Below are 26,304 nucleotides of genomic sequence, written 5' to 3'. Positions count from 1 at the left end.
CATAAGCTTGAGTTTACGAGACAGGTTTGTCCTCAGTTTGCAGCCCAAATGGGGCAGAGCACAACACAGCTACCCCAGAAAGCTTTGCGGTGACCCAATATCACCTATTGGGATGAGGTTCCTCCTGCCCAAGAAAGAATGCTTTCCAGGTTTCTAACTTAAATGTATTAATTTGTGTGGAGCTTAAATACATTCACCTTCCTGAAAACACTTTCCCACCTAACAAGACACTTTGGCTTGCCACAACAGCACCTCTGGTAGCAGATGTTTAAAACCTGAGGCTGTAGCACAGTACAACTCTGCTGTTCACAGAGCAAGCTTCTCTCTCCCTGCAATTTGTCATCATTTTTCTCCACTTTTAATTTGAAGTAAATATGAAAGAATATGAACGGCAGGATGTTATTACTACCTCCCTAAGCCCATCAGTCAAGATCCAATTTCTCAACAGTTACTATAAATTTGTCAAAAAGGTCCTGTGAATGTCGATGCTCCAACCTCCAGTTCATAAGAATAGTTGTTTCTAACTGCCACAGAAAAAACCCAACCCCAACACTAAACCAAAACGCCCAACGCTGAACGTCCTATTAATATGGGTCCTTTGACACACTGTTCACCCCATGACAAAGCAATCCTGTTGAGGATCAGTCCTTCAAGTACAATGCTTCTTGAAAACTGAGATACTGAAAATGCGTTAGTATGGGAGCAGGCTTTATTGTTCAAACTCCCCCAAAGAGATGAGATTTAACCTCATTTTATAGCTACTTAGTTCAACTTCTGTGTAATGAGCTAATCTGAATCCATGATAGGCAGCATCTCTGACAGTCAGTTACTCTCCTTTAATTACATAAGGTACATAAAAGGAGGAGGTACATCAAAAATGATAATGCTGTCTCCACTATAATGATACTTCTTTTGTACTATCTAAAGATTCCTCAGCAATACCTTTTCCAGAGATCATACTTTAGGACATCTGATATTCCCCATGTTTCCGTATTAATTACATTCTCTTCCAATATTATGTTGCCTAGTTTTGATTTTAATGTAGTCATCTTACATTATGAAAGACTAAGTGACCCTTTGAGGTAAAGTCATTATTCTTGGTCGCTTCTGTAGACTTGCTTGACTGATCAGATGATCTAACGTTAATTATGCTTCCCAAGTCATGTTTTACAAGATACTTCATCAACAGTTGGATCACTCTGGACAAATCTCTCACCCCTCAGAAAAAACAAACAAGGGATCAAAACAACTTTACTTTCAGAGAAAAGTCCATTGCCAGCTTCTAGGAGCTTTTCCTGTAAACGCTTCTGTTCCTTAGTTACTAATGAACCAATGACTTCACTAGCTCAAGAGCGCCAGAAAAAGAAACCTTTCAGCATCTTCCCCGCTAGCAAAAAGCAGCAAATGATGAGCTCCCATAAAAGGGGCTACTGGATTCAGAGAGAAACTCCCTGGCAACATCTGTCAGCTGAGTTTTCTCTTTGGCTGCAGCAGCTTAGCAGTTACGATGAAACCTTCAAGAAAAACAAAAAGTCCCAGGACTTCGATAAAGTGAAATCTTGAAAACAGTGTTTCACTAGCTGTCAAACCATGGAGACCCTTCTACTCCATTAAGACTTCAAGTTTTGTGACATCAAGCTTTTGATCTCAAAGCTGCATGAGCAAGCTCTCATCAGGCACTTACACCCGATCAATGCACAGAAGAGGCACTCCTCTGCCTGTCTCTTCAGAGCTGCTCAGCCCAGGCTGACAGCACCTCCAGTCCTGAACAGTAACACTGGGCTGTCAATAGCTTCCCATAATACACAAGATCCCCCTAATTCCATTTCATCTTCTACCTGCGTGCTTCAAGACCATATTTTGGCCCATCCAAAGAACATCCTGAAAGAACAAACACCACTCTTGTCAAAGATAAGAATATGTATAAAATACCTGCGTGGAGTTTGTTTTAGTTGGGTTTTTTGTTTTGGTGGTTACTGTTGTTGGTTTGTTTGTTTTAAATCAGAGATTTAATCTCAGGATTCCTCTCTCTCAGCTGAAAATAACCACTGCACCACATGGTCCCTCATCCTGGCCTGCCTGCCCTCATGCCTTCTCCTCTTTTGCACACCTGCACAGCTTCAGAAGGAAGGGTTGGCTGTGCTCAATCCCATATCAGCCTATAATAGCACAGGGCACTAATCACCACCCCACCTCCCCTCATTCTTAAGACCTGTCCTCAAATACAGCATTTTAAAGAACAAAACCAAAACTGACTTGAGGCATATTCCTGCTCTCAGTACTTCTGTTGACTAGGCACAGGCAGCTCCCAGTTCAGCTGACTGAACAAATCATTCAACAAATCATTTAACAAATTGTTCCAAATACATATGCTGTCTGAGCAGGTGGGAGAATTCAGCCCTGACCACAAGGGTTTCCACCCCGGGACCAAACATCCCAGGTCTGTCCTGGGATGCTTCATTCGTGCTTTGAAGCTGACCAGTTTTCTCTTCTCATCTCTGAAATTTTTGTTTTGACAAGGTACATTTCAATGAGAATAATATCTCTTGGCCCCTAGCATTTTCTGGATCAAGGCAAAGTATTTGGCATTCAGAGGCACAGATGTCAAAGCAAACTTTTAACACCTAAATCAACTTGCATAGTATACAGTTTCAAAATCAAGGGAATAAAGTACAGCCTAACATTTCAGCATGCTACAAAATAAAGCATCATCTTCTAGAGATATAAATAAATTGCCCGTAGGTCATGTAGGATAGTCTGAAAATGTGTTACGAACCTGTGTTGCAGAGGTTATTCTATTGTTTCTGTTTTCAGTGACAGACAGACCTGAGACAAGAACAGTTACCTGCAGTGTTTTTCTGCCCCATGATGAGTTTTCCCAGCCTAGAAAGAAGGTTCCTCTTTTGTCACTGTAGGACCCATGAATCCTTACACTTACAGTTGAAGCAGACACATATTTAGATTGACAGCTGTTGTTACCAGAAAATGTTATTTTCATACAATGCCTTTCATCAGTTCTGGTAAACGTTGCTGTCAAGGATGTATAACATGAGCCAGCCATAAACATGACAGAAGAAACTATCGAGCAGAGACACAGAAGAAAAAGCAAAATTCAAAAGCAACTGTTAACTCCCAAACTCTTGGAGAGCAGAAAGCAATCCCACAATTTTAGTGGGAGACAGTGTGCCAGCACTCATAAGAATTAAATGATCATAGGACTCCTGTACAAGGAGATTTTACTTTGCATTGCAAATCTAGACACATGCCTTGTGAAGTGCTCTTTAGAAGAGTACTTTTATTGATGCAGTTATACAACAGAGCAAGCACAACAGTGGAATAAAGAGTTTAAATTGCATTTTTGGCCAGATACAAAAGGTGCAGCCCTAGAAATGCTATGGAAGGAACACAGGCAAAGTTGAGCAGCATTGTGGGAGCAGGGCAAGCTACAAAGGTGAAGATGAGTACTTCAGATCTACTCTCACAGATTTAGAAACAAAGTGTAGCCTATGCTACTGAAAGAGGAACTTGGCATTTCATTGAAGTGTTGTAATAACATAGAATCATAGAATGATTTGGGTTGGAAGGGACCTTTAAAGATCATTAGTTCTAATCCCCCTGCCTTGGGCAGGGACATCTTTCACTACACTAGGTTGCCCAAAGCCCCATCCAACCTGGCCTTGAACACTTCTGGGGACAGAGAACTCAACTCATCTGGGCAACCTGTTCCAGTGGCTCACCACCTTCATACTAAATAACATCTTTCTTGTATCTAATGTAATTCTACCTTCTTTTAGTTTAAAACCATTACTGCTTGTCCTATCACACTACAAATCCTGGTAAAAAGTCTCTCTCCATCTTTCTTATAAGCCCCCTTTAGTTATTGAAAGGCCACAATAAGATTTCCCTGAAGCCTTCTCTCCTCCAAGCTGAATTACGTAAGCGCTCTCAGCCTTTCTTCATAGGAGGGGTGTTCTGGCTCTCAGATCATTTTCACAGGCCTCCTCTGAACTTGCTTTAACAGGTTCACATCTTTCTTGTACTGGGGCCCCCAGAGCTGGATGCAGTACTCCAGGTGGGGTCACACAAGAGCAGAGTAGAGGGCGAGAATCACCTCCCTTGACCTGCTGGTCATGCTGCTTTTGATGCAGCCCAGGATATGGTTGGCTTTCTGGGCTGCAAGCACACGCTGCCGGCTCATGTTAAGCTTTTCATCCAACAACACCCCCAAGTCCTTCTCCTCAGGGCTGCTCTCAATCCATTCTCTGCCCAGCCTGTAGTTGTGTTTGGGATTGCCCCAGCCCATGTGCAGGACCTTGCACTTGGCCTTGTTGAACTTCATGCAGTTCACATGGGCTAACTTCTCAAACCTGTTAAGGTCCCTCTGGATCACATCCCTTCCCTCAAGTGAATCAACTGCACCACTCAGCTTGGTGTCACCTGCAAACTTGCCAAGGGTGCAGTCAATCCCACTATGTCAATTAATAAAGATGTTGAACAGTACTGGTCCCAATACAGACCTCTAAGGGACACCACTATCATATACTATCACAATGGAGTAGAGGGACAATGAGGGATATATAGGGCTGAAAAAGTAGAGGAGATTTAGGAAATGAGAGGCCTGATCAAAGGCACCTGCTGTTCCTCTCAACACACACAAGTGCCTGCTTTGTCTCCTGCCACAGCTGCAGAGAGGTGCAGGTCTCCCCTGCACCTTACATCATATCTGTTCGACCTGTACAGGGTCTCGAATGCTGTAGCAGCACTGGATGCCTACATTTGGGCAACTGACTCATCCTGAAGGTCTCCGAGCTGCTGAAGCAAAATAAAGAAAAGAACATCTGTCAAAGTTGGACTTCTGGCTCTTCTTGCTGTGGTTTAAAAGGCAATTAGTTAAGCTGGTTCTTTATGACATATCAAACCAAATGCATTTAAAAGGATCTGTTTCTTAACCTTATAACTGACTGGTCTCTCTGTAACAGCCAGCAATGGTCCAGTCCCAGAACTGGCTGAGCAGAGAGACAGAGCCTGAAGTCCCACAGAGCCAGGGAATTGCAACATTTGAGCTTCCAAGCACAAAAAAAAAAAAAAAAAAAAAAAGAGCATTTCACAAAAACCCCAAAAGTAATCTTCATCACAACCCCAGGGACAGAGAACATCACTTTGTTGTAAATAACCTGCATTTTTGCTAGGCAAGAAAAACTCTAAATCTTTTCACCTTTCGCACCAGAGTGTCCTGAGGAAGTCAAGCTCCCCAAAACGTTTCAAATTACTATTTAACAGTCACTCTTCTTAAAGAGTCATGGTGCTAGATCAGAAGGCAAGATGTAGACTTAGCTATTTTTCCCCAGGATCATGAATCCTATAGCAATGTAAACCTGGTCACCAGTTTGTCATCCCATCACTGCAGTCCCTCCAATAAGCTCAATAACAGGAAAAAAGCCTCCAATTAAATCAGATATATGAACTCACAGACTTTTCTCTCACTGAATGCATTTCCATTTACACTTTTTAATACAAATTTAGCTCTCCAATTAAAAAAAAAAGATTTGATAGAAAAACAATCACCACAAAGCCATTTAAAAACCACCACCACACACAAACCCAAAAACTCCAGCATATAATTTCATGGGTCCTGCATCTACCATTGTATAGAGATTGCTAGAGAAGAATGCAATCAAATCTGTATGGCTTTTGAGTTCTAGTTGAGAGCAGTAGTTTATTTTGGTTTTAACTAATGCAAATTAACTCCCTCAGCAGCTCACTGTCACAGCAGCTCAAGGTCCACTGTCCTGTTATCTGCCATATTGCTCATCCTCACCTACCCATCCCCCTGCCAAGGCAGTTATATGTAGTGCCTTTGCAAATTGCTAGTGTTTTCATCAACAGTTATGACACATTTGAGAACAGAGCACACAGGAGAAGTTCTGCCAGTGAAGCTCATTTTCCAGACATCATCTGTTTTCCTTCCAAATATTAAATGAGAGAATACAGAGGTACATCTTTGCATATAATAATTACATGGGTTTGTCACATCTAGACAGGACAGAACCCCCACAACAATATCTTTGCAGTATTGCAGCAAACACAGAAGAGTTCACATTTATTTGGTTGGATGCAGTACAGCATTTTACAGCCTGTATATGATTTTACAGTTTTCAGCATTCAACCCACATGGCTGCCAAATGTTAAATTCCAAGGGCTTGATTTGTCAAAAACAAGACAGGAGCAATGTTGCATAAAGGCTAGAGTCTTAACTCAGCCCAATATGGAGAAGCACTGAAATGAGAAAGCAAAAAAAGATTAATAAGACAAATGAAAAAGGTGTACTGAGATGATACCCAGGGACTGCACTCTGATCACATGAAACACAGAAGTAACACACGTTGACAAACAAGGACCAAATCAACATGCCTGAAGTTAAGCTGACATTGGATGATCATGTTAGTTTACCCAAAGTTTGAGGGGAAGATCTTGCAGTCCCTGAACATCAAAATCAATAGGGCACACAAGCTAGAAGAAAAAAAATCTGGCACCACACTCTACTGCAGCAGCATCCTTAGAGAGCTGTGCTCCCCGGCAGAAGGAGCCAGATGATAATACCACTTCCAGAGACCACCCAAACATGGAACTTGTATTCCTGCCTTCATCCCACCTCCCATGTCCTTTTCCTTCAACCTTCTTTTAAAACAAAACTTAAGAGTTCAGCTTCCCTACACAGGGCTGCCTTTTTTTTGTTTGTTTGTTTTGGCTACGCTCCTGAAAGCCTCTAAGTAGAGAGGCAATTTAAAGCATCATCTTAACTTGACAACAGCCTGCTATATTTGTTAGGTCTTGGTAGCTATAGCTGTATGGTCATCTTTCTCCAGAAGTGATGTTACAAGCAAGAGTCAACAGCAGATATGAGCGCTACAATGTTTGCTTTCACTTCTGCACAGTTTTACATTTGCTTTTATTTGTAGAGGCCAGTTCAGCTTCCTTGAAGATAAAAATAAGACAGCTCCAACCTGAAACCTAAATATTCTGCTTTTTCATTCTCTGAAGACAGTCATCACTATCTTCTACAATATTTAAAATTACAATCGGACAGAGTACTTCTAGTTGCAGGACACAGGAATGAAAACAAAAGCCATTAAAATCAGAAGCTTTCATTAATACTTCAATTGAAATTAGCTTTTTCTACTTTTCTGTGTATCTTTAATACAGGACTGATGCTTTTAGAGCTTTCCATAGGACTAAGCAGGCTGAAGCTTTTGAAATCAAGGAATTCCAAACAATTATTAGCTGTTCAGTAATTCGTTGTAACAATGTTATGTTACCACCTTTGACTCAAATGATTTGGCAGGATCAATAACACCCTCCTCTCTTCCTCCTTTACACAAGTAAAAGTACCCATCACATTTATCCTGAATAGGTTTACTTCCCAGTTTTCCTACGGTCCGCTCAGCCAGGGAAGCGGACTACAGAAATACATGCAAGCTGAATCACAGACTTTCCTTACTCTAGGACTGCAAAGCAACTTATGAACCACACCATTACCATAGGAATCGGATCAGGCTTTTCCTTAAGTCTGAATTAGTCTACCACAAGACCTCTTACAAAAAGACAAAGCACAGCAGAATGAAAATATGAGAGACACCAAGTGTTACAGCAAGCAAAGAGGTGACCAAGGCACAAATAGACTCTGGGAGTTCTGTCGTCTTCTGGTTCCCCAAGGAGACGACAGTATCATCAGTTCTCTGAAGTTAGCACCACAACAGCTGCATGTATAGACAACACAGAAGTTAATAAAATTTAAAAAAATCCTTCTGCCTGCTTAATCTTGCTTCAGTACATCCATTCCTTGAGCTAAGAGGATTTTGTAGTTAAAAATTTTAATATAAACAATCCTCAAACATTTCTTTCAGTAGTCAATATTAGGCCAGTTTATCAAACATTCTACACCACGAGTCTCAAACAAAACAGCAGTTTTCCCAATTCCCTCCCTGAGTATTTTGATTAAGAGATGAGTAAGCAGTCTACAACTCACTTCAGTATCATGCATATATCAGCTCACTGTTCTCCTTTTTCCTCTACATTCTTACCTCCGTTGCATCAACCTTGCATACTTAATATTCAGATACTAATAGTCAATCCCCCTTCTGCCCAGAGATCCTGGCACTGACTGCCCACGTTGAATCAGTAGCAAAGGGTCTATGCATTAGTTCTGCAAGGCAATCCCACATGCTACCATGCTGCTGCCTCCCAACAGTAGCACAAGAGAGCAACTCAGATGCAAGATGTAACCTCCAGAAGTTTATCCCTACCCCATCTTCAGGCCACTTCTAGCAAGCTTTGATCTTCCTCAGTCATGAGTCTCACATCATTTTCCCAATACCTGGGAAACCAGTAGATTTTCTTCATTCAGAATCCTTACCAGCCCCAGGGCCAGACCTTATTTCTTTACTCCTGGCAGACATCACAGCCTTCAGCCCTGCAGGTCTGCTGTGGCAACAGCCACTTTCAAAGACAGTTAGAACTGTCCACGGAAATCAGCCTGCCTACTCCTCAGCCCTTCTTTCCTTTCCATACTCTCATAGAAGTATACAGAGCTAAAGAGGTTTGTGGCTTCAGCAACAGAAGTGAACTCTGATTGTGTTGATGTTAGAGCTGAGTGGAATTACATTTCTTCCTACCTTTGGTGAGAACTTCAAAAGGGGAAAAGCAAGCAACAGAGGAAGGCTGCTGTTAAGGAAGCAAGCACACTGGTTTTCAGAAAGCAAGAGATAGGATAAAGTCCAAGAGCAAGGTGAAACAACTTCTTAAGGCAAGCAAAAGAAAAACATGCAAAGAGCTTCTCAAGAAAGCTGTCCAGCCCGGACAAATGGAAACACAGAAGAATGAACTCCAGTCAAGACTCTAACCTTTGTCAAAATGAATATTTTAAGTTGTGCACAAAGCTTCCCCTCCCCCAGCTCCAATTTTCAAAGCACTGAGGGAAGCAGTGACCATACAGTAATAAAGCTGAAAATGGATAGGTCACTTAAAGGAATTAAAATCATTCCATTAGTTCCATGTTAGTAGTTTCACAGCCACATATTTCCCATCCGACATGAACTTTAAATCAAGCAGCACTTGTAGGAACAGAATAGATTCACAGAGAAGACGCTAGAGAAAAAACTTGGGAACTTAAATAGCAGTGGCTTTATTTGACATGTTGTCTTTTTGAGAAAAGTTTGCTCTCTGAACTAACTTGCTCTGCGAAGGATTTTTATGTTTTACATCTCAGTTCATCCTTAAGATGTTCTTCTTGAGCAGAGTCCACACAGCATAACTATCAGCTTTTAATGCAGCATAAACCAGCGCTGCTGTTGAAAGTGGTTTCTCTGTCCCCAGAAAAAGGTTGTGATTTCCTCTCCCCTCTTCTCCTTATGCCACCATAAGCATTCCTGCCACCACACTGTGAGCTGGACAGGCAAACACTCCAGGATAAAATTAAACAGGCAACACACTGAAGAGGATAAGAGTTGCTGTGAAGCAGAGACAAAAGCAGCATGGCTCACAGTGAGGCATAAAAATAATCTTAATTATCCACCACCTTAGAACTAAGAGGAGCCTGAAATGAAGCCCACTACCTGTATAAATATTTTAAGCTAGGAGTCAAATGTTTATTACTCCAAGCAGCAAAGACTTGAGGACTTCCCATAATGGAGAAATAACTCTTAAGGTCTCTTCATCTATGCTCATTACTAGACAACTCATGATTTTTCACTAGGAATGGTGCATGGCAACCATGGTGACCTTGAGGCCAGAAAGACCCATGATGATAAACTCATCAATTTCCTGCACAGCACCTTCTAGAGCCCCACCACACTAACTTCTGCATCCATCTCACACGTGCCAGCTTAACCAGAAAATACCACTCAGACACACATCTAATCCTGACTTGAAGACTCCAAGTTGATTACTTGAATTCCACACTTATTTCTGGTCTGAGTTGAATTAACCATGCAAATAAGTCTCCTTACAAGGAATTACCTTGCAAAACATGAAGTATGCCACAATAGTTTTTTAATAAAATGGGACTGATGTAATTAAAACACACCCAATTCAATTTTCCCTAGATAACAGTTTGGTTAGTATTTGTGATGTTAGACAATTTTACAGCCTTTTCATAACACTGTTGGATGAGTATCAGATTAAACAGCTAGTTGTTACTAGTGAAAGCAAACACAAATTGAATTTTTCATAGTATTGCTACCACATGGTACCATGCTACCATTCTGCTCTGGAGCCCTGTGGAGGAGAGGCCAGACTCCTCCATCCCACCACTGTTAAGACTGAGTTGGTTTCTGACGAAGGAGCCGGTTGTCCTTCAGCCTCAGCCACCACAGACTTTTCAGATACTTCAACCTTCATTAGCATTTTTTAATCTGTTGGTTGGTACTTGCCATCAGTTTCTTTACCTTTTTGTTATACATCATTGCTGGAGTTATTTTAGGCACCACTTCCATTTCTTACAAAAATGGTTTAAGTTGTTACAGACAACAGCTACACAGCTGGAAGTATTGAGGACACTATCAACATCCTGAACACCTCAAAGTTAAAAGTATTTGTGCTTTTATATGATATTTTTCCCCTTTCACGTAATTTTTACTGTCAGCTTTGCAGCTGCAGATGGTAGCTTACATTTCTTTCTACTTTTCCAATTAGAAGGAGGAACAGGTTGGGTAAACAAGTAAAAATCTGTAGATCAAAGTGCTGCAGTATCAGGGTTGTAGATCACACCTGCTTCTAGAGATTGGTAAAAACTTTCATGCCTGACTACTTTGCCCAAAAAATAAGTCTGTTCCTCACAGCTAGCAAAGTAGCGCGGTGATATACTACAGACAACAGGCCCTCTTCTTTATGCGTTAGCAGCGTAGATTTTGAGGACCGAAAGTTCACTGAAACATTTAAGTTTAAAGCAGGTAGATTAGCCGCTGTATGTAGAAGTTCTGCTCAAACATCACACTAGCCACACACATGCATGTGTGCGCGTACACACCCCACTCTTACACCCTTTCAAAGCACCCAGAAAATACAGCATTACATGTCCCTTGCCATTTTCCTTTCTTGCTGTCTTTTTCCTCTCCCTGTTACTGACTGTATGTGGAGTCTAGGAAGACATGACTCAAAGCACAGAACCTTAAATGGATTCACAGTATGGAAGCATTAATAGTCTCCATTCACTCTCTAACTGTAATTATTGCATTCTGCCTAAATTTCTCAGCCATCTTATACTACTTTCTTATACACCTGCATATAATACTTCATTTTTACTTTGTATGTTACAGAAATGCAGCAAATCTCAACCTATGATTAATATCTCCAAAGCTGTCCAAGATGCTTTTGTGCTTTTATTAGAAGAGCACCTTTTAAAAAGAAACTACCACAGCTTCTCTCTCCACGTCTTATTACCATGACACACCTAGCTCTCAACAGGCTAAAAGCAATCACCAATATTTCTTTTAAAAAAAAAAAAACCAAACGAAACCAAAAAACCCCAACCCACAAAATAAGCCAAGTTATTGTTCATCACTAAGTAATAAAATCACAAATTTTAAACCCTATGAAAGACTAGTCAGTAGATCAGACAGACCTTTAAGATGGACATGTGGTACATATACATCATAGGACATGCTGCAATTAACGTTTTTTACTAAGCCAAACATTCTTATTACCCATGTAGAATTAAAAGTACTAAGTGGAATGGAAAGGAAAAAAAGCTTTTCAAAAACAAAAGAAATGCCAATGCTCATCACTACAACTTATCAAGGCTCCACTTGAGTACAGGATCTCACTAGGCTGATCACTATATAAACAACTGTTTCAGGAAAAAAAAAGAAATCCTAAAAACCTCAGTCTTAACTGGAGTTGTTCAGAAGCGTCCATTTTATGAAATTTATGGAAGAAACAACACAACTGAAAGAGGTAGTAACTCACTATATGGAGGACAGGAAGACAACCCTGGCTAGAGCTGGGACACGCTCCCTGGAGGAGCCCGTTAGATGAGCAGCTTGGGCAACCAAACAAAACACACAGCAGACTGGCCAGCTTGTCTGCTTTGTTTCTACCAAAACTATTAACGGAAAGGACACTAACCCACAGAACATTTCTCTTGTCAGATGACTTGGACCAGAAATGGTCAAAAACTTAAGGCGGCGCTGGGGTGGAGGAAAAGACAGATGACAGGGAGAAGAAGGCTAAAGAGAAAGTGATTTAGTCAAGACCAAAGTAGGCTGACACTTTCCATTCCCAACTGCTCAAATATTTTCTCTTCCAGTTTGGATCATAAAACTAAATAAAAGACAAGCATTGCAAAACAAGCTGAAAGCAGTTAGATCACAATCATATTGGAAATTGAATATTTCCATGTCATCTGCCTGTCATTCCACACTTGACAGTGTTCCAAGCTTGCTACAAATTTGCTATGAAATTACGTTCTCATTTCCCAGTGACATAGCCTGCTGCCCATGCTGCCTTTCAAGAAACACTTTTCTTCTGTGCTGATCCCAGCTGTCCATTGAGCAGGATACAGCCACTTTGAACAGTCTAATAAATCTGTTTATTTTCAGAACTTGATTTTAGTCCAAATATTTCCAGCATGACAAAAATAGAGGAAAGAGGGAAGAATAAGAACAGCTATAAATTAAAAACAAACTAAAAAACTCCAGAGGCCATAAAGTAGCATCAACCTAAAGATGATCATCTCAGCTGTAATTCGGGGACAAGAAAAACTATTTGGAATTCAGGATTTTTATGAAAGTTCTTTCTAGCACACTAACAAGAAATTTAGTTTCTCCTCATCAGCCAGTACACAGACTCTCTTGCCCCCCGTTCTCTTAAGTACAGACATATTCATGAATTACTTGAACATATGAATTTTCTTTAAAGCTTTATTTAAGCATTATGCCAAGCAGCTCAGATAGAATGGCAGAGCCAAGATTAAAGAGTATTGTAAGACTTTCTGTTGAAGAAAAACTACAGAGTATTTTCAAAGACAACAGGGGACAGCACACAGCAAAGATTAAAGCCAGACAGTGAACCAAGTTGATGAACCCAAGAAGAACTCTACAAGCAAGGGGCAATACAAGGGACAGACATGAAGGAAACTAATTATTGAAAGCTTGAGCAAGTAGAAAGTTAACCTCATGAACTATAAAGGATGTTTACATTAGCTTTGTTCTGTCAATATTACAGCCTTTACGCTCCCTAAATAGTACGTGTAGCACTAACTGACAGCTTAGTTTGTTGTTAAGTGCCTGGCTCAAAAGAGTATACTGTTTAATAGTACAAATAGTCTCATTGATTAAGATGTCTACTGTGCAGCTGTAACCCCTCCTACCCCCACAATCCATTATACAGGAACTGAGAACATTTTCGGAAAAACACAGCCCTTCAACCCTGACTCAATATGAAAAGGGATTTGTACTCTACTGCTTTCTGTAGCTATTACAGATATTTCCAAGGCACCTATCATATTAGTATCCAAGCACACAGACTTGGTAAATTAAGTGCACACAGAAGAAAACTGATCACTACCACTCCTTCCCCAAAACAGGTAATTGGAAGGGGTCATCTTACTACATGGATTATAGCACCATGCGCATCCTACCTTGTCATTAATAGCGAGAGTGACAACAGCTCCTACTTTCTATGCAAAGTGCAAGACAACACTAACTCATTTCCCTATTCAATAATTAAAACATATGTCCACAGGAATGCTAAACACCTAACTCAATCTCCCTAAAATAAAAAGAGTAAGGTATTAAAAGTCTGCAACTTTAAATCTTTATGTGCAAGATAGTCAAGGAAAAAAAGCAAACACACCCCCAAGCCCAAATTTGGGCATTTCTTGTCATCTATCGGTCACAAGATGTTCCACCAGACTTGCATAGGGGCCACAGAGACACATTTAACATAAATCTTGAGCCACCTCTGTTTCTTTTCTCACCTAACTATTCCATTCCCTGTTCCTAGAAGAAAGCTTTTATCTGCAAGCACAGGCACTATGTAAGATAAAAAGAAAACTATAATAAAGAACAATAAGCCACAGGTTTCACTTTGGCCAGACTCCTTGCCACCACCAACCACCATCTTGGGTGGCACATCTCCCTTGATTGCTCAAGCTAACCATGACTGCTACAGCAACAGCATGGACAGTTTGTTATCCACCTTCTCCTTCCTTTCCCATGTGCAGAAGTCAGAGCCTTGTCCCCAAAGAGGGCCCCAACTACTTTTTGTAGCTGAAAGTAGGTACTTCCCACCCATCCCCATACAGAAATTTCAGTCTTCTGTTCAAAACAAGAAACATTTTTTCCTGAACAGGTTTTGAAAGAGTTTCCCCACAATACATCACCACCCCACCTGCCAAACAAACCCAAAAAAACCCCCAAACCAACTCACCAAAACAAACAAAACCAAAAAATCCCATCTTCCTTCTGGGAAAAGAGTGAGCATCCTGAAAGATCACCATAAAGATCCAAACAAAAGACTGCTGTCAACATTTGGAAAGCCTGTGACATCCTTTTGCCAAAACCAAGCAGCAGTAGCGAAAGCTGCACTAACTCAAGGCTTACAGAAAACTAACAGTCTACAATGGTAATAGCTTCCTCTAGAATTAATATGTAGGAGAAGAGATTAATCCATGTAATCATTTGCCCATTTCCCTACTCATATAATATTTCATTGCTGGTGCAATCATGTAAAGGTCTGAGTTCAATCAGGTGATTGTAAGTTATTGTATGAATGTTAGACCTTTGCATCTTCAAAAAGTTTGGATTAGTGAAATACCACATGTGAACTCGGGATGAAGGATGAAAGGTGGCAGAGTGTGAAAGAAGGTAGGAGCGAGGAGCAAGACAAAAGCTTCCTTGAATCGGTAGAGGATGTCCAACACTCATTGGCCATAAGCAGGTAGTAGGAAAACAGATTAGGAAATACAGAGCTCTCTGGCTGCTCAATGACCCATTGGCATGGATGCTATCTTACCACATAAGAACTTTTTCTTCCATCACAGGGCCAGCTCTAGGTGGCCCTGCTTGAGCAGGGAGGTTGGACCAGGTGACCTCCTGAGGTTCCTTCCAACCTCAGCCATTCTGTGATTCCAGCCTTGAGACACCAATGTAGCTTAAGCCTCAAAACAAGTAAGAAATCAAGAAACACAGTTTCAAACTCCAGCTTTGTTTCCTGCAATTTACAACCATCTCTCCTACTGCAAGGCCATTAAGAGTTCAAACTATAAAGCTAACATTCTTTTATCCTTACGTCTCATTAGTAATAGAATCAGTTTTATTCTAGAAAGCTTTAATAGCTTCATTCGTTTCCACCAGGTGTCTTAATCCCCAAAGAGCAATGAAAAATTCAGAGCATACCAAATTATTCTACAGATACCTTCTAACAGAAGTTTATCCTTTAACTAGCAATAGCTGCCCCTTTAAAGTCCATAGGGAGCTCAGCTGAATGAGACTGAACACAGATTTTGCAGTTTCCTTTTACCTAAAATCAACTAATAAACAGCGGTGCTGAGACCTAGGCTTAAAGCACATTTATCACACCACCAAATGCGTTGGGACTTAGTTTTCTGAAATACTGTTTGAACACGATGTGTCTGACCACCTTTATACCTGAATGTCTTCTGTACCATCTCTGTGACACTTCATATTTCAGGTAGAGAAGTCATACATATCAAGGATTTGGGGCTTTTTGAAAAAAGTCCACTACAAACACATCTTAATTTATTTGATGTGCAATTTATAACTATGCAGTGTCCCTGTAAACAGCATATAATGGCTTCCTGTCTTTTTGTCTTTTTTTTTCTCCCCCCCCCCCCGAGCGTACTCTGCTTGCAGTGTCACCAAGTTTAAAAGGAATGGGATCTTTCTGTTATTCTTAGAGTGATGCATTTCAAATGGTACTTGATGAATTTTTCTTCATTAAGAAACAGTAATGGAAAGGGCAATAGATTAAAGGATACCACAGCATCCAACAAAAGCTCAGACCAATAGCTATTTCAAATAATTCACATCAAATACTATACCTTTAATTTTCCCATCTCAAGGGATAAAAATGAAAAGCTTCATTTGTTCTTTATAACCAGCTTTGTACAGCAAAATATTTTTATTTGGGAGGAACAGGACTGAAGGAGGAAGATGGGGATTGACCTAACTGAATATCATTGATCAGTGATACAGGGCTGTATCTCTCATTTGTAACCCATGCACAGCTGTCCCAATACCCACAACACTTTTGAAGGTGACTTATGTGGAAGTGTAGGGGTTTTCCCCAGGGTCCGGCTCTTTCCACAACAGCACTAGCACGTCTAGTGATATCAGAGCATAGGAGGCAGGCTGTTACCTTCTCAGATGTTGGTGTTCCCTTCAAACTGTGTGCTTCCTACTCAATTTCACCTACTGAAACAGGGTGAAGAATTCAAGTGCTGATGCATAGAGTCTCACCCTGTCTGAAAGGCACAGAATTTGGATTTCTGTGTACAAAACTCCTCAGCAAAATGAATGGTCTGTAGCAGAGTCACAGACAGCCATAAAGGCAACAGGCTTCTCCTAATGCCCTATACAGTGACAGCAAACTTAAAAGAAAAAAAAAAAAAAGGATGTTCTACAATGCTATGGAAGTTCAGTTCTGCTTTAGGGTGGGTTTGGGGGTTTGGTTTTTTTTGAAGGCGGGGGCAGGTTTTGACACCCGTCAAGGTAGCAAGGTAATCGTCCAATTTATTTGCTCTAAATGATTCTTAGAGGACCGAGTCATTCTTGCTGCAGTTGAGAAGTCATCTACTTGCCATCCCTCCTTTATTCCCCCCAGTCACACCCTACATTGTCATGCAGTCCAGTTACACTTGTTTTATGAAGGCTTTTTTCAGATGCCAAGAAAGACTGAACTGATGAAAGATGAGCAAATGCAAAAGTTGGATTCAATCTGGTCACACCAAAAACAAACTCTTTGAAACTTAGTTACAAAGAGTTGAACTGCAATGAAACAATTGGAATGTGCTTTGAACAAAAAAAACCCCCATTTTTTAGTTTTCAGAATGAAACAATACATAAGGATGACTAGAGCATCCAGGAGGTGTTGGTCAATACCATGAGCAAAGTTGATGTCTATAGAGCAGAAAGGGAGCAGGAATATTAGCAACTGGAAGAATAAGACAGTTGTTTCCTATGGGAAAGAAACATAGAAGCTTGCTGCTAGCAGAATTCAGAGGAAGATTGATGCTACATATCCTGAACTACCCCAAGTCTGATTTTAAGAGGTGCCATCCACACACTCCTTTGGAAGGAGTTCTGTATGTCTCCCTTGATTATCAGAGCTCAGTAGACAGCATGGTAAAGCTTGGTTATGGCATCAGCTGCCATTCCTCAACTTGCTTCACCACATAAGACATGCTTACGAGTAGTTGAAGCACCTTTCAAAGCACCAGAGAAATACTCTATGAACAAAGCCAGAGCGCTCAGGAGGCAGCTCTTCTGGCAGCTGAGCTCCTTGGCTGCTTTTGGCTTGCCCACGCCTAAGGGCAAGTCACAGTCTAAACTACTCGTGCTACCACAAAAACATGCTCTGGTGTAGGAGGACCATTCCATAAGCTTCTGCCAAGCACCAGAGATGTACTCAATGCAAAAGTCTTGGTGGCCTCCATTCCTCCCATTTAGAGAGGGATATATACAAGAGTACTTCCCCCCCCTCTAGTTTTACCCTTAGGGCTGGTAGCAGAAATGTTTTGGTTTACCTGATGGTAGGCCTTTCAGTGTCGCTCCAGTTTTCAGACCAATGTGCTGCGTAGCACCAGAACCACAGACGTCAGAGGGCTTACCTAAATGTCCTAGTCAGAAATGCAAGTCTTAAAGAGAGCAAGATTTCAGAGATCATCCCATGCAGATATCATCATACACACCCCCCTCCTGTTTGCCCTGAAGACATGAAGTCTAATAAATTGGCAAGAAACTGCTTCACGGTGGGAGAAAAAAATATCCAGAAAACCCCAAACAAAAAAAACAACAGCACAGTTTTACAGAGGGAGCTGGGGGAGAGTGGGGGTGGAAATCAGGCTGAAGAATAAGAAGCATGAGTGGGTGAGCAGACAATATGCCCCAAGTATAACAAAATGTAGATGGCAAGCTGACTCATGCTCACTTGTCCTTTAAGGAAACAGGAGGTAGCGAAGAAGGCAGGACACAAAAAGAACCACAGGCTTCTCAATTGTGCTTAAGGAGTTCATCCTGTAACATTTGCAGAAGGTTCTTCCACACACATCTTGACTCTTTAGCTACCTTCAAGGCACAGCCAGAAAGCAAGTTCACTTTCCTGAACTACTCCCGTAGTGCAGCAAAGAGTGCACAGGAGTAGCAACAGAGCAAGGAAAAGGGCAGCAGCAAACAGCTAAAACTACAGATAAAGACAAGGACACAAATTTCAAAAATTGCCCTGAAAGCATCAAAGGCAGCATCAGGAGAGTGGCAGGGCACGTGCGTGAGACAAGGCAAGAACAGAACAGAAGAATGCAGATGAGCTCAATGGACAGAAGAGCATAAGACAGAAAAATATGGTAATTGGGAAAGCCAACATAAAACAATTTGGGAAAAAGATGGCAAGAGGGAGAACTAGCAGTGAAATGCAATCAATTGCAAGAAAAATAGTGCAGTCTGGTATTGACTGCCAAGACAGCAATCCATTAACAATCAATTAGGGTGAAACAACAATAAGATGTAGTCAGTAAAGTGACCAGCTGAAGGAACTACTCTTTTCCACATGTGAACTGCAATTTCCTCTACTCGGTTACCATTTTTTAATTGTTCATTCAATTAAATTAAGCCTGTGTCTGTCTATTCTATACATAGCTGCAGTATTTATGAGACTGTTAAGAAGCCATGCTTGAACCTGGGGCAGGGGGTTGCTCACAAGGTTTTCATGTAAGCATTTGGGAAAGAAAATTTATGCTGTCACATCTGCACTTAGCAAGCTGTACAAATTCATTCACATACATTGGAGGGCAGGGGTTGCTGCTTGTTTCTTCAAGAACATAAGACCATAAATATTAAGGAGAAGATAACTGGTGGAAATCCACTCATGTTCTCCTCCGCATAGATCTGCCACACTTTATCTCAGGAGCACTGCTGCAGGGCTTACTGAAGTCCCAACAAAACTGCAGGGAGTTTCCCTTTGCACGGGTCCACATTCATGGCAGGAAGAGCCAAGTCATCTGCTTTCCTTCAGCAGTGGAAGAGGTGGAGTTTCCACACCTATGCTTACAAACCACAGATTATGACAATGCTGCTGCAACTCTGCCTGGAGATTCTCCTCCTACCTGTGAAGATCAACCCCTATTTTATAAGTTCCTCCACATTCACACCAAAGGATCACTGGAATGCAGCAGATCACGGGCCAGTATGGTTGCAATTTATAAATACCAGTTTCCAATACTGAACAAAAAGAGGCATCAAAAACCAGTATTCAGCCACCAGCAGCAAACCTATATTCACCTATCATAAGTTCAAATTTGCTGCACTTTGTATAAAATTTGTGACAGGTGAAGGGAGTATCTTCCATCTGGCAAGCTAGAGATCCCTAGGCACTGTTTACTCTATTGCTCTTCTGATGGGAAGCACTGGATGCAAGCATTACACTTGATCTCTTCTTGGGTAGCCAGGTAAGGACGATGCGATTTAATGAAAGCAGTTCCTGCATGATGTTTTAATTCAGCCTCCCACAAAAACAACATTGTGGGGCTTAAATAGAAGGTCTCTTATTGACTGAGCCGACAACTTTTTTCCATAGCAAAGATGTATATGCTATTGTGTAAACTGACTTTTGTTAAGACACAAACTAATAGAACTGACACACTGAGCCAAGGAAACTTGGGCAGACAGCCTTGGCAGCACTACATACACTGGTTTACTACAAAGGAAGAAATACAAAAGCTTTTAATGAAAGGAGCCAAATGCAAAGATAATAGCTTTCATTTCACTATGGCATTGCAGAAGGAAACAATCGGTTTTCAAAGGACTGCTCCAAGTTATAAACTAGCAAAGGCCCTCTGATTTCAGAGATAACAGCTCCTACTGGTTTGTCCTCTCAAGTAACTGGCAATCAATCAACACAGCAAATTAAAGCTCAATTTAGTTTGACAGGCTAACAGAAACAGGATATGATACAATACCTTTAAAAATCTCTTTGACAGCCAGCAGACGACTGTTTATGCTTTGCATATCAGGCCCAGTTTCACTGAACTTTATTGCAGCTACAGCTTTTGGAGGGCAGGAGTTTTAGCTCCACCTCCATCCCTTTGAGACTGAGTTCTTCTCACAGAAGAGAGCTACACGTGCTCCGCTGCCGATACAGCCATGAAACATGCCCTTCTCTATGTCCAGCTGTACGTGCCTACACTTCACCTCAAATACTTTTGTCCAAACTCTTTTGGACTGCTGCCTAGTTTGGTGGGGGGAAGCAGTAATGGCAGTAGAAATATGGGGAAAGGTAGAAAGATTTCACTAACTTAAACTTGCCTGGACCAGACGTCAGAGCTTTAAAACAATGCCAAGGGCCACATCATTGTTCTGCTGCATGAAATACAGTCCTCTCCTTTGGCCCTTAAGGAGCCTAGGATATCAGATCTCCAAGTTTGAAATGTCCATAGATTTAGGTTTGGGATATTATAACAAATAATTATCTTCTTTTTAGCGTGTACAATTAGATTTGCTGTACTAGGGCATCTGGTTTTATAGCACACACTGTCACCAGCTTTACAGAGTTTCTAGAAAATTAGAGTTGTTTCTAAAAAAAGGCAAACAACAAAACCCACGTTATTTTCTGAATACATGAAGGTATTAGTCATTTGAGGTGTCAATTTAATCTGTATTCATTTAGATGATTGTACTATCAAGCAATTTAAAGTTTTATACCATATTAATATAGTCATGACTATAAAGTGGCCTGCAAATACTAAGTTTTGAAGAACTTGGCCATATTCCTGGGAAAGGAGCCCATTACCTGGAAGCCAGCCAAATATCCTTCGATAATAACTACAGCAAGGTGGCACAGCATCAGGCCTTGTCCCTTCATCTTTCTCTCCATTGCTTTCCATACCACTGCCACTATGTGCTGCTGAGACTTGGCTAGCATATTTTGATTTTCAGAGTGCAGGCAACAAGAAAACCAGCTCTACATGAGCTTTTGGGAGAAGAAAACAAAGAAAGAAAAAGCATAATGCAGAACTTCCAACAAACTTAAGTATGGAGGGAGTTTTGCCCAGGTGAAGACCTAACTAATCAAGATGTAGTCCAAGCCCCCATCCTTGCTTCTGCATGGAGTCACCAGTTTCCAGGTCACTTTTCTATTTGTTTTTCAGTCAAGGTCTATAGCCACTTTCCTACCCTAATGACTTCTAAGGAACACAAATCTACAGGACAGGTTCAGTTCTCCCAGCATTAGGGCATGCAACAGGAGACAGAAGTCAAAATCGGCATGGTCCTGCAAGCCCGGGCTGGGACATTCAAACACACAGGGACCTCTTTGCTGTCAAGGCAGAGCACAGCAGGCTAATGAAGCATCCGAAACCACCCCCTCACATTGCATCTCTTCATCATGGCTTAGCAGGACTCAAAGCTAGCGCTCTCAGAGACAAATACCTGATCCTATACACCCATGGCTAAAGAAGCAGATGCTGCAGAACTAGAGGCAGCCATGGCAGGCTTCAGAAGGCCGAGCAAGTAGCAGTAACTACACACACCGCTAACACTGGCGACTACGTCACACTTAGTTTGGAGAACAGACCAGCAACTGCATCTAAATAAGCCTGAATAACACAATAGTAATTGAGAGTGCCAATAACACACGCATACCTAAATACCCATATGCTCTCATTAATGTTGATATTCATGTGAGTATTTTTCTATTCCCATACAAGAGCACTTTAGAAATAAGAGCTGAGGAGAACAAGAGATCTGTAACCTTTCCACTGAATTCAACTGTTTGTACTTCCACCAGGGAGCCTGTATTATTCACATTTTAGCCTGTGGAACAAAAGCACCAGGAGAGTTTGAAGAACAGACCCCCCTGATTAAGAACTGTGGCATAGCTCCTGTCTGCTCTTCACTGACATTTAAACTACTTCAAGATTATCTTATCAAACCTTTCAGTATAAGTACTACATAGAAAACTGGGACTTAAAATCCAAAAGACAATCAGCTGGTAGAGAACCAGCAGCCAGCTGTGTGTCAGCTCTGTCAGCAGCAGGACATCACTGCTCAAGGCCAAGCAGGGAAAGGACACAGGCTTGTCATTAGTAATAAGATTCTGCAATGCAGCCGTGTACTACCAGCTCTTGGTCATTTTACTACCCTCAATGCAGTAAGGAAGACCTGGACACTTGTTAAGCAATTTGCAGTCACCCTGCATTTCAGACAATGGCAAGTAAGCAGCACCATCTCAAATAAAAACTCTGTGCACAGAAGGAAGAAAAAAATTAAGTCCATTCTCAGCTTTCTCTTCTTCCTCTTCCCTGTCTCACTTGTCTGAGGGGTTGGGGGGAGAGAGAGGGAAGGTCAAAGTAACAGTTATCACAGCACCAATAAAATGCTTCCTCCCCCAACTCTGTATCAAATCATTCCACTTTCCTCTCACACCTGGCATGCCCATTTAAACCAGAAGACCCTGCAGCTGATTAAAATCTAGGTGATAACACTGTCCACCACTACCTAAGCAGTGCTATTTTCAGTTTACTTTAAATGTTACCTTCAACACTATTCTGAACTGAACCTGAGAAAAGACTCCCGACAGCAGAAGTCCCATACTTTTGTATACTTCGGATTGAGCAGAGTATTTTGTACGTTTTCCCAGCACATGACAAGCACAATCCCTGCTCTAGACAAGTTGTCAAGTAAGACCCTCTAGTGTCAGAAGAGGTTATAAAAGTACTCGCTTTATTGTGAGACTGAGGTCAAAGGGCAATTACAGCGTTGAGACCAGGGAAGCCTCTTTCTTCTCGCCTCCCCTCAGTTCTGGATCCAGCTAAAGACAAACCCCTTGTTAGGAAACGTACTTCACTTTGATTCTCTGCCCCTGGCAGCCCCATCGTTAGTTTGCTCAGCAGTACAAGCTCAAGCTGCTCAGTGCCTTATCCTGTCAAATAGCAAATGCCTCCACAGGTGGAGGCTCCCCAGCCTCTCTGGGGCCCCATTTCAGTATTTGATCATCTTCATGATGAAGAGATTGTCCTGACTGGAATTTTCACTGATACAACTTGCGCCTATTGCTCCTTTAAGTGCCTGATGTCCACAAGGAAAAACAAAGCCACCAAAAAAAATGCAGAAGCCAATACTTAAGACAACTCCATACACTGAGACCTAGTTGGGAACTAAACAGATCATCTTAGCTCTGTTCTGTATAAATCAATAACCTCAGAAACTTTTAGCAACTGAAAAGAAGCTGCACAGACAGTAAACTTGGTCCATCATCAGCTTCGCTGCCTGTTCCTTCGCCTCTGCAGCCCACAACCTCGGCTTTGACTCTGCCCTTGCTCTCCCTACAGTAGTCACCACCACCCTCTCGTCTCTCTGTCCCCAACCCCACCAAACCGCAGTTATCCTCCCCTGTCCATCGCCCCTTCCCTCACCCACTCCCTCTCCCCCATCCCCTTCCCCTGCTCCTCTCAACAGCTCGTTCTTCGTTCTCCCACGCCGCACAGCCCAGCTCCTGCCCGAGCAGCCTCCTCCCGACCCCGACCCCCCGGGCTCTTCCACGCCACAGCTCGGCAGGGCCGGCAGCTCCACCGCGCCCACGGGTCTCGTGAAAGAGGAGGAAAACCCACGGGCCTCGCTTGTTTCACCTGCCCGAGGAAGCCGTTTCGGGGAGGCAGCGCCGATCGAGCCGCCCGTGGGAGACCTTGGCCGATGCTGCCCATCGCCCCCTGCTTGATTTCAGGAAAGGGGTTTCCCACCCGCTCCCCCTCCACTTCTACCGCGTCCCCGCCCGGCTCGCTCCCCGACCCGCCGCCGCGACCCCGCTCCGTTTTTCCCACGGCACGGAATCCGTTTGACATTACCAACGAGCGTATTATTTCCTGTGGGGGGGAAGCGTTACCTCGAGGGCAACGTCCTCGCAGCAGCAGCAGCGTCTCCGCTTCCCTCCTCCTCTCCGTTCGCCTCAAACCCAAACTCGCCCCCCGAGACCCCCCGCAGGGGCGCACGCGACGGGCGCCGGAGCCGCACAGGGGCCCACGCGCGGAACGTCTCCACGCGCCAACCCGGCGGCCGCTTGTCCTGCTGCAAGCGTTGGCGCGGGCACCCAAAAAGTAACGGCTTTAACTTCCAACTTGTCCTCGAGGCGCACTCGGGCACCAGCAGCCGCCTCCCGCTCCGCGGAAACCCGCGGCGGAGAGCAGCCCCGCAGCCGCCACCCCGGCGCTGACGGGGAGCGCGGAACAACCTCGGGCCGCCGGGCCGGGCGGCGGCAGGTGTCCGGGCAGCCACGGCCGCTCAGCGCGGCCGCGCAAGTTGGGCAGACAGCGGTGGCACCGCCGCGGCACTCACCCGCCTCACGGGGAGGGACCTTCCCGCGGCCGCCAGCAGCAGCAGAGCGAAGCCGAGCGGCGCCGCCGGCGGGGAGAAGACCATGTCCGGGGCGGCCCCCCATGCGCGGGGACCCGGCGAGGCTCCGGCTCCCGCTCCCCGCGGAGGCTCCGCGGCAGGGGACGGCAGCACGACGGCAGACACCGTGGGGGCTCCGGCGGCCGCTTTTGTAGCGGCGGCGGAGGCGGGGACGGGGCCGGCCCAGGTGCGGTGCGGCCCGGCCCGGCGCCGCCCGGCGGGGATGGGGAAGCGCGGCGGGCTGGGGCTCCGCGGGTCGCGGGGCGGACGGGCTGGTGTCGTCAGAGCGAAGGGCTGTTTCGGGGCGGGGGGGGAAATTTAAAAAAAAAAAAAAAGTGGAGAAGAAAAAGCCTCTGCGATCCTGCCCCCCGCGTCTTCTTTTATTTTTTTTTTAATCTGACTTTGTCCAGGCTTGGGCATCTTGGACGTCACGAACAGCATGAAGGCCACCAAGTTTTATTAGTTTTTAATAACAATAAATGCAATTACCCATTTATAACATGAATTTGCAGAGCTGCACGTCAGATCAGAGCTTGGTTTCTAAGTTGGAGTCGGGGCACAGGTCAGTCCTAGGCGCAGTACGACGTGTAGATTTGGAGGATTTAGAAAACTCACTTGCCTAGCAAAAGGGTGCTCTGAATTTGCTTTGCACTAGATTCATATTATTGTCCTTACATATTCACTTTGCACTGACTAGCAACACTAAACCTTCAATAAATCACATATATTTGGTGAGATTACACGCCAGCATCTGGAAGAAGCAAGCATACAGAACCTAACGGATTTAGAAGGAAAGCTCAAAATTGAACAGGGAACTGGGGAAAAGATTTCACAGTGGTCTGTTAGATTCTACTAGAATATAAATAATAGCTTAAATATTAATGATGTATATTAATTTCAAATAAAACACAGCATCAGTCTGATGCTTTGGGAATGTAACTAGTCAGAGGATTGATGCTGTGAGATCATGAAATCATGAAATTCCTCAGCATGTGAATTGCCAAGACAGCAGTTACATCTCAACAGCTAACTTCAGGCAGAAAGAATTTGCCATCGTGGTTTGGTTGACTGAACACTGAAAAGATATTTCCTTCAACTTTTCTAAAGTGAAAGGAAACAAAGATTGAAAAAGAATTTTGTTTGTGTGTGCTAAGACAAATTACACATAGATATAAGAAACATCTGTAAAAAACTACACTTCTGTTACCTGCAGTTATCACACATCCTTGAAGGAAGCAACCACAGAGCATCTGCAATACCCGAGTGCTGAGAAACCTGACTGGGAAATCTAACAGTTGGCTGCTAACTAACAATTTTCTGTGGTTTGACACCCCTGAAAAGCTAAGAGAGGACCTTGCCCAAACCTGGTTACACCTCACAGGAATGTTTTACTTGAAACCCAACACCTGATCCCATTTGCAAGTGCCTATGGGCTGGTCTTACCACCTGGCACCTGAAGACCACGCATGTTACAGCTGCTTTCAATAAACCAACAAAAACAGTGGCCAACTGAGCAAAATCTCCAACTTCCTTCAGGCCAGGCAACAGAAACCTTTAAACAAAGGGAAAGAAACCTCTTCCCCCTAGACAGCACCACCAGTCTTAGCAGGGTGCACCTACTTCACGTGCAAGTCTCCGCTGCTTTCTATTGTTTCTGCGCCAGGCCTTTTAATACAGTTTTCCAGTCAGG

At 43.0% G+C, this 26,304-nt stretch overlaps 1 protein-coding gene across 1 annotated transcript in view; it reads right to left on the bottom strand.

Moving 5' to 3' along the window:
• The window catches only part of GLP1R (glucagon like peptide 1 receptor), an 84,767-nt gene extending 60,087 nt beyond the window's left edge, over positions 1-24,680 (bottom strand). Inside the window, 1 exon segment of the mRNA XM_054822569.1 lies at positions 24,558-24,680. Within this exon segment, the coding sequence (XP_054678544.1) occupies positions 24,558-24,641 (84 nt within the window). The 5' untranslated portion in view covers positions 24,642-24,680.
• Positions 24,681-26,304: the final 1,624 nt, after the last annotated feature.

This window comes from Grus americana, chromosome 3 (genome assembly GCF_028858705.1).
Source record: "Grus americana isolate bGruAme1 chromosome 3, bGruAme1.mat, whole genome shotgun sequence".
In the NCBI taxonomy this organism is placed as follows: Eukaryota; Metazoa; Chordata; class Aves; order Gruiformes; family Gruidae; genus Grus; species Grus americana.
Note: the sequence above shows the minus strand (reverse complement) of the source record. Positions and strands in the feature narration are given on the sequence as shown.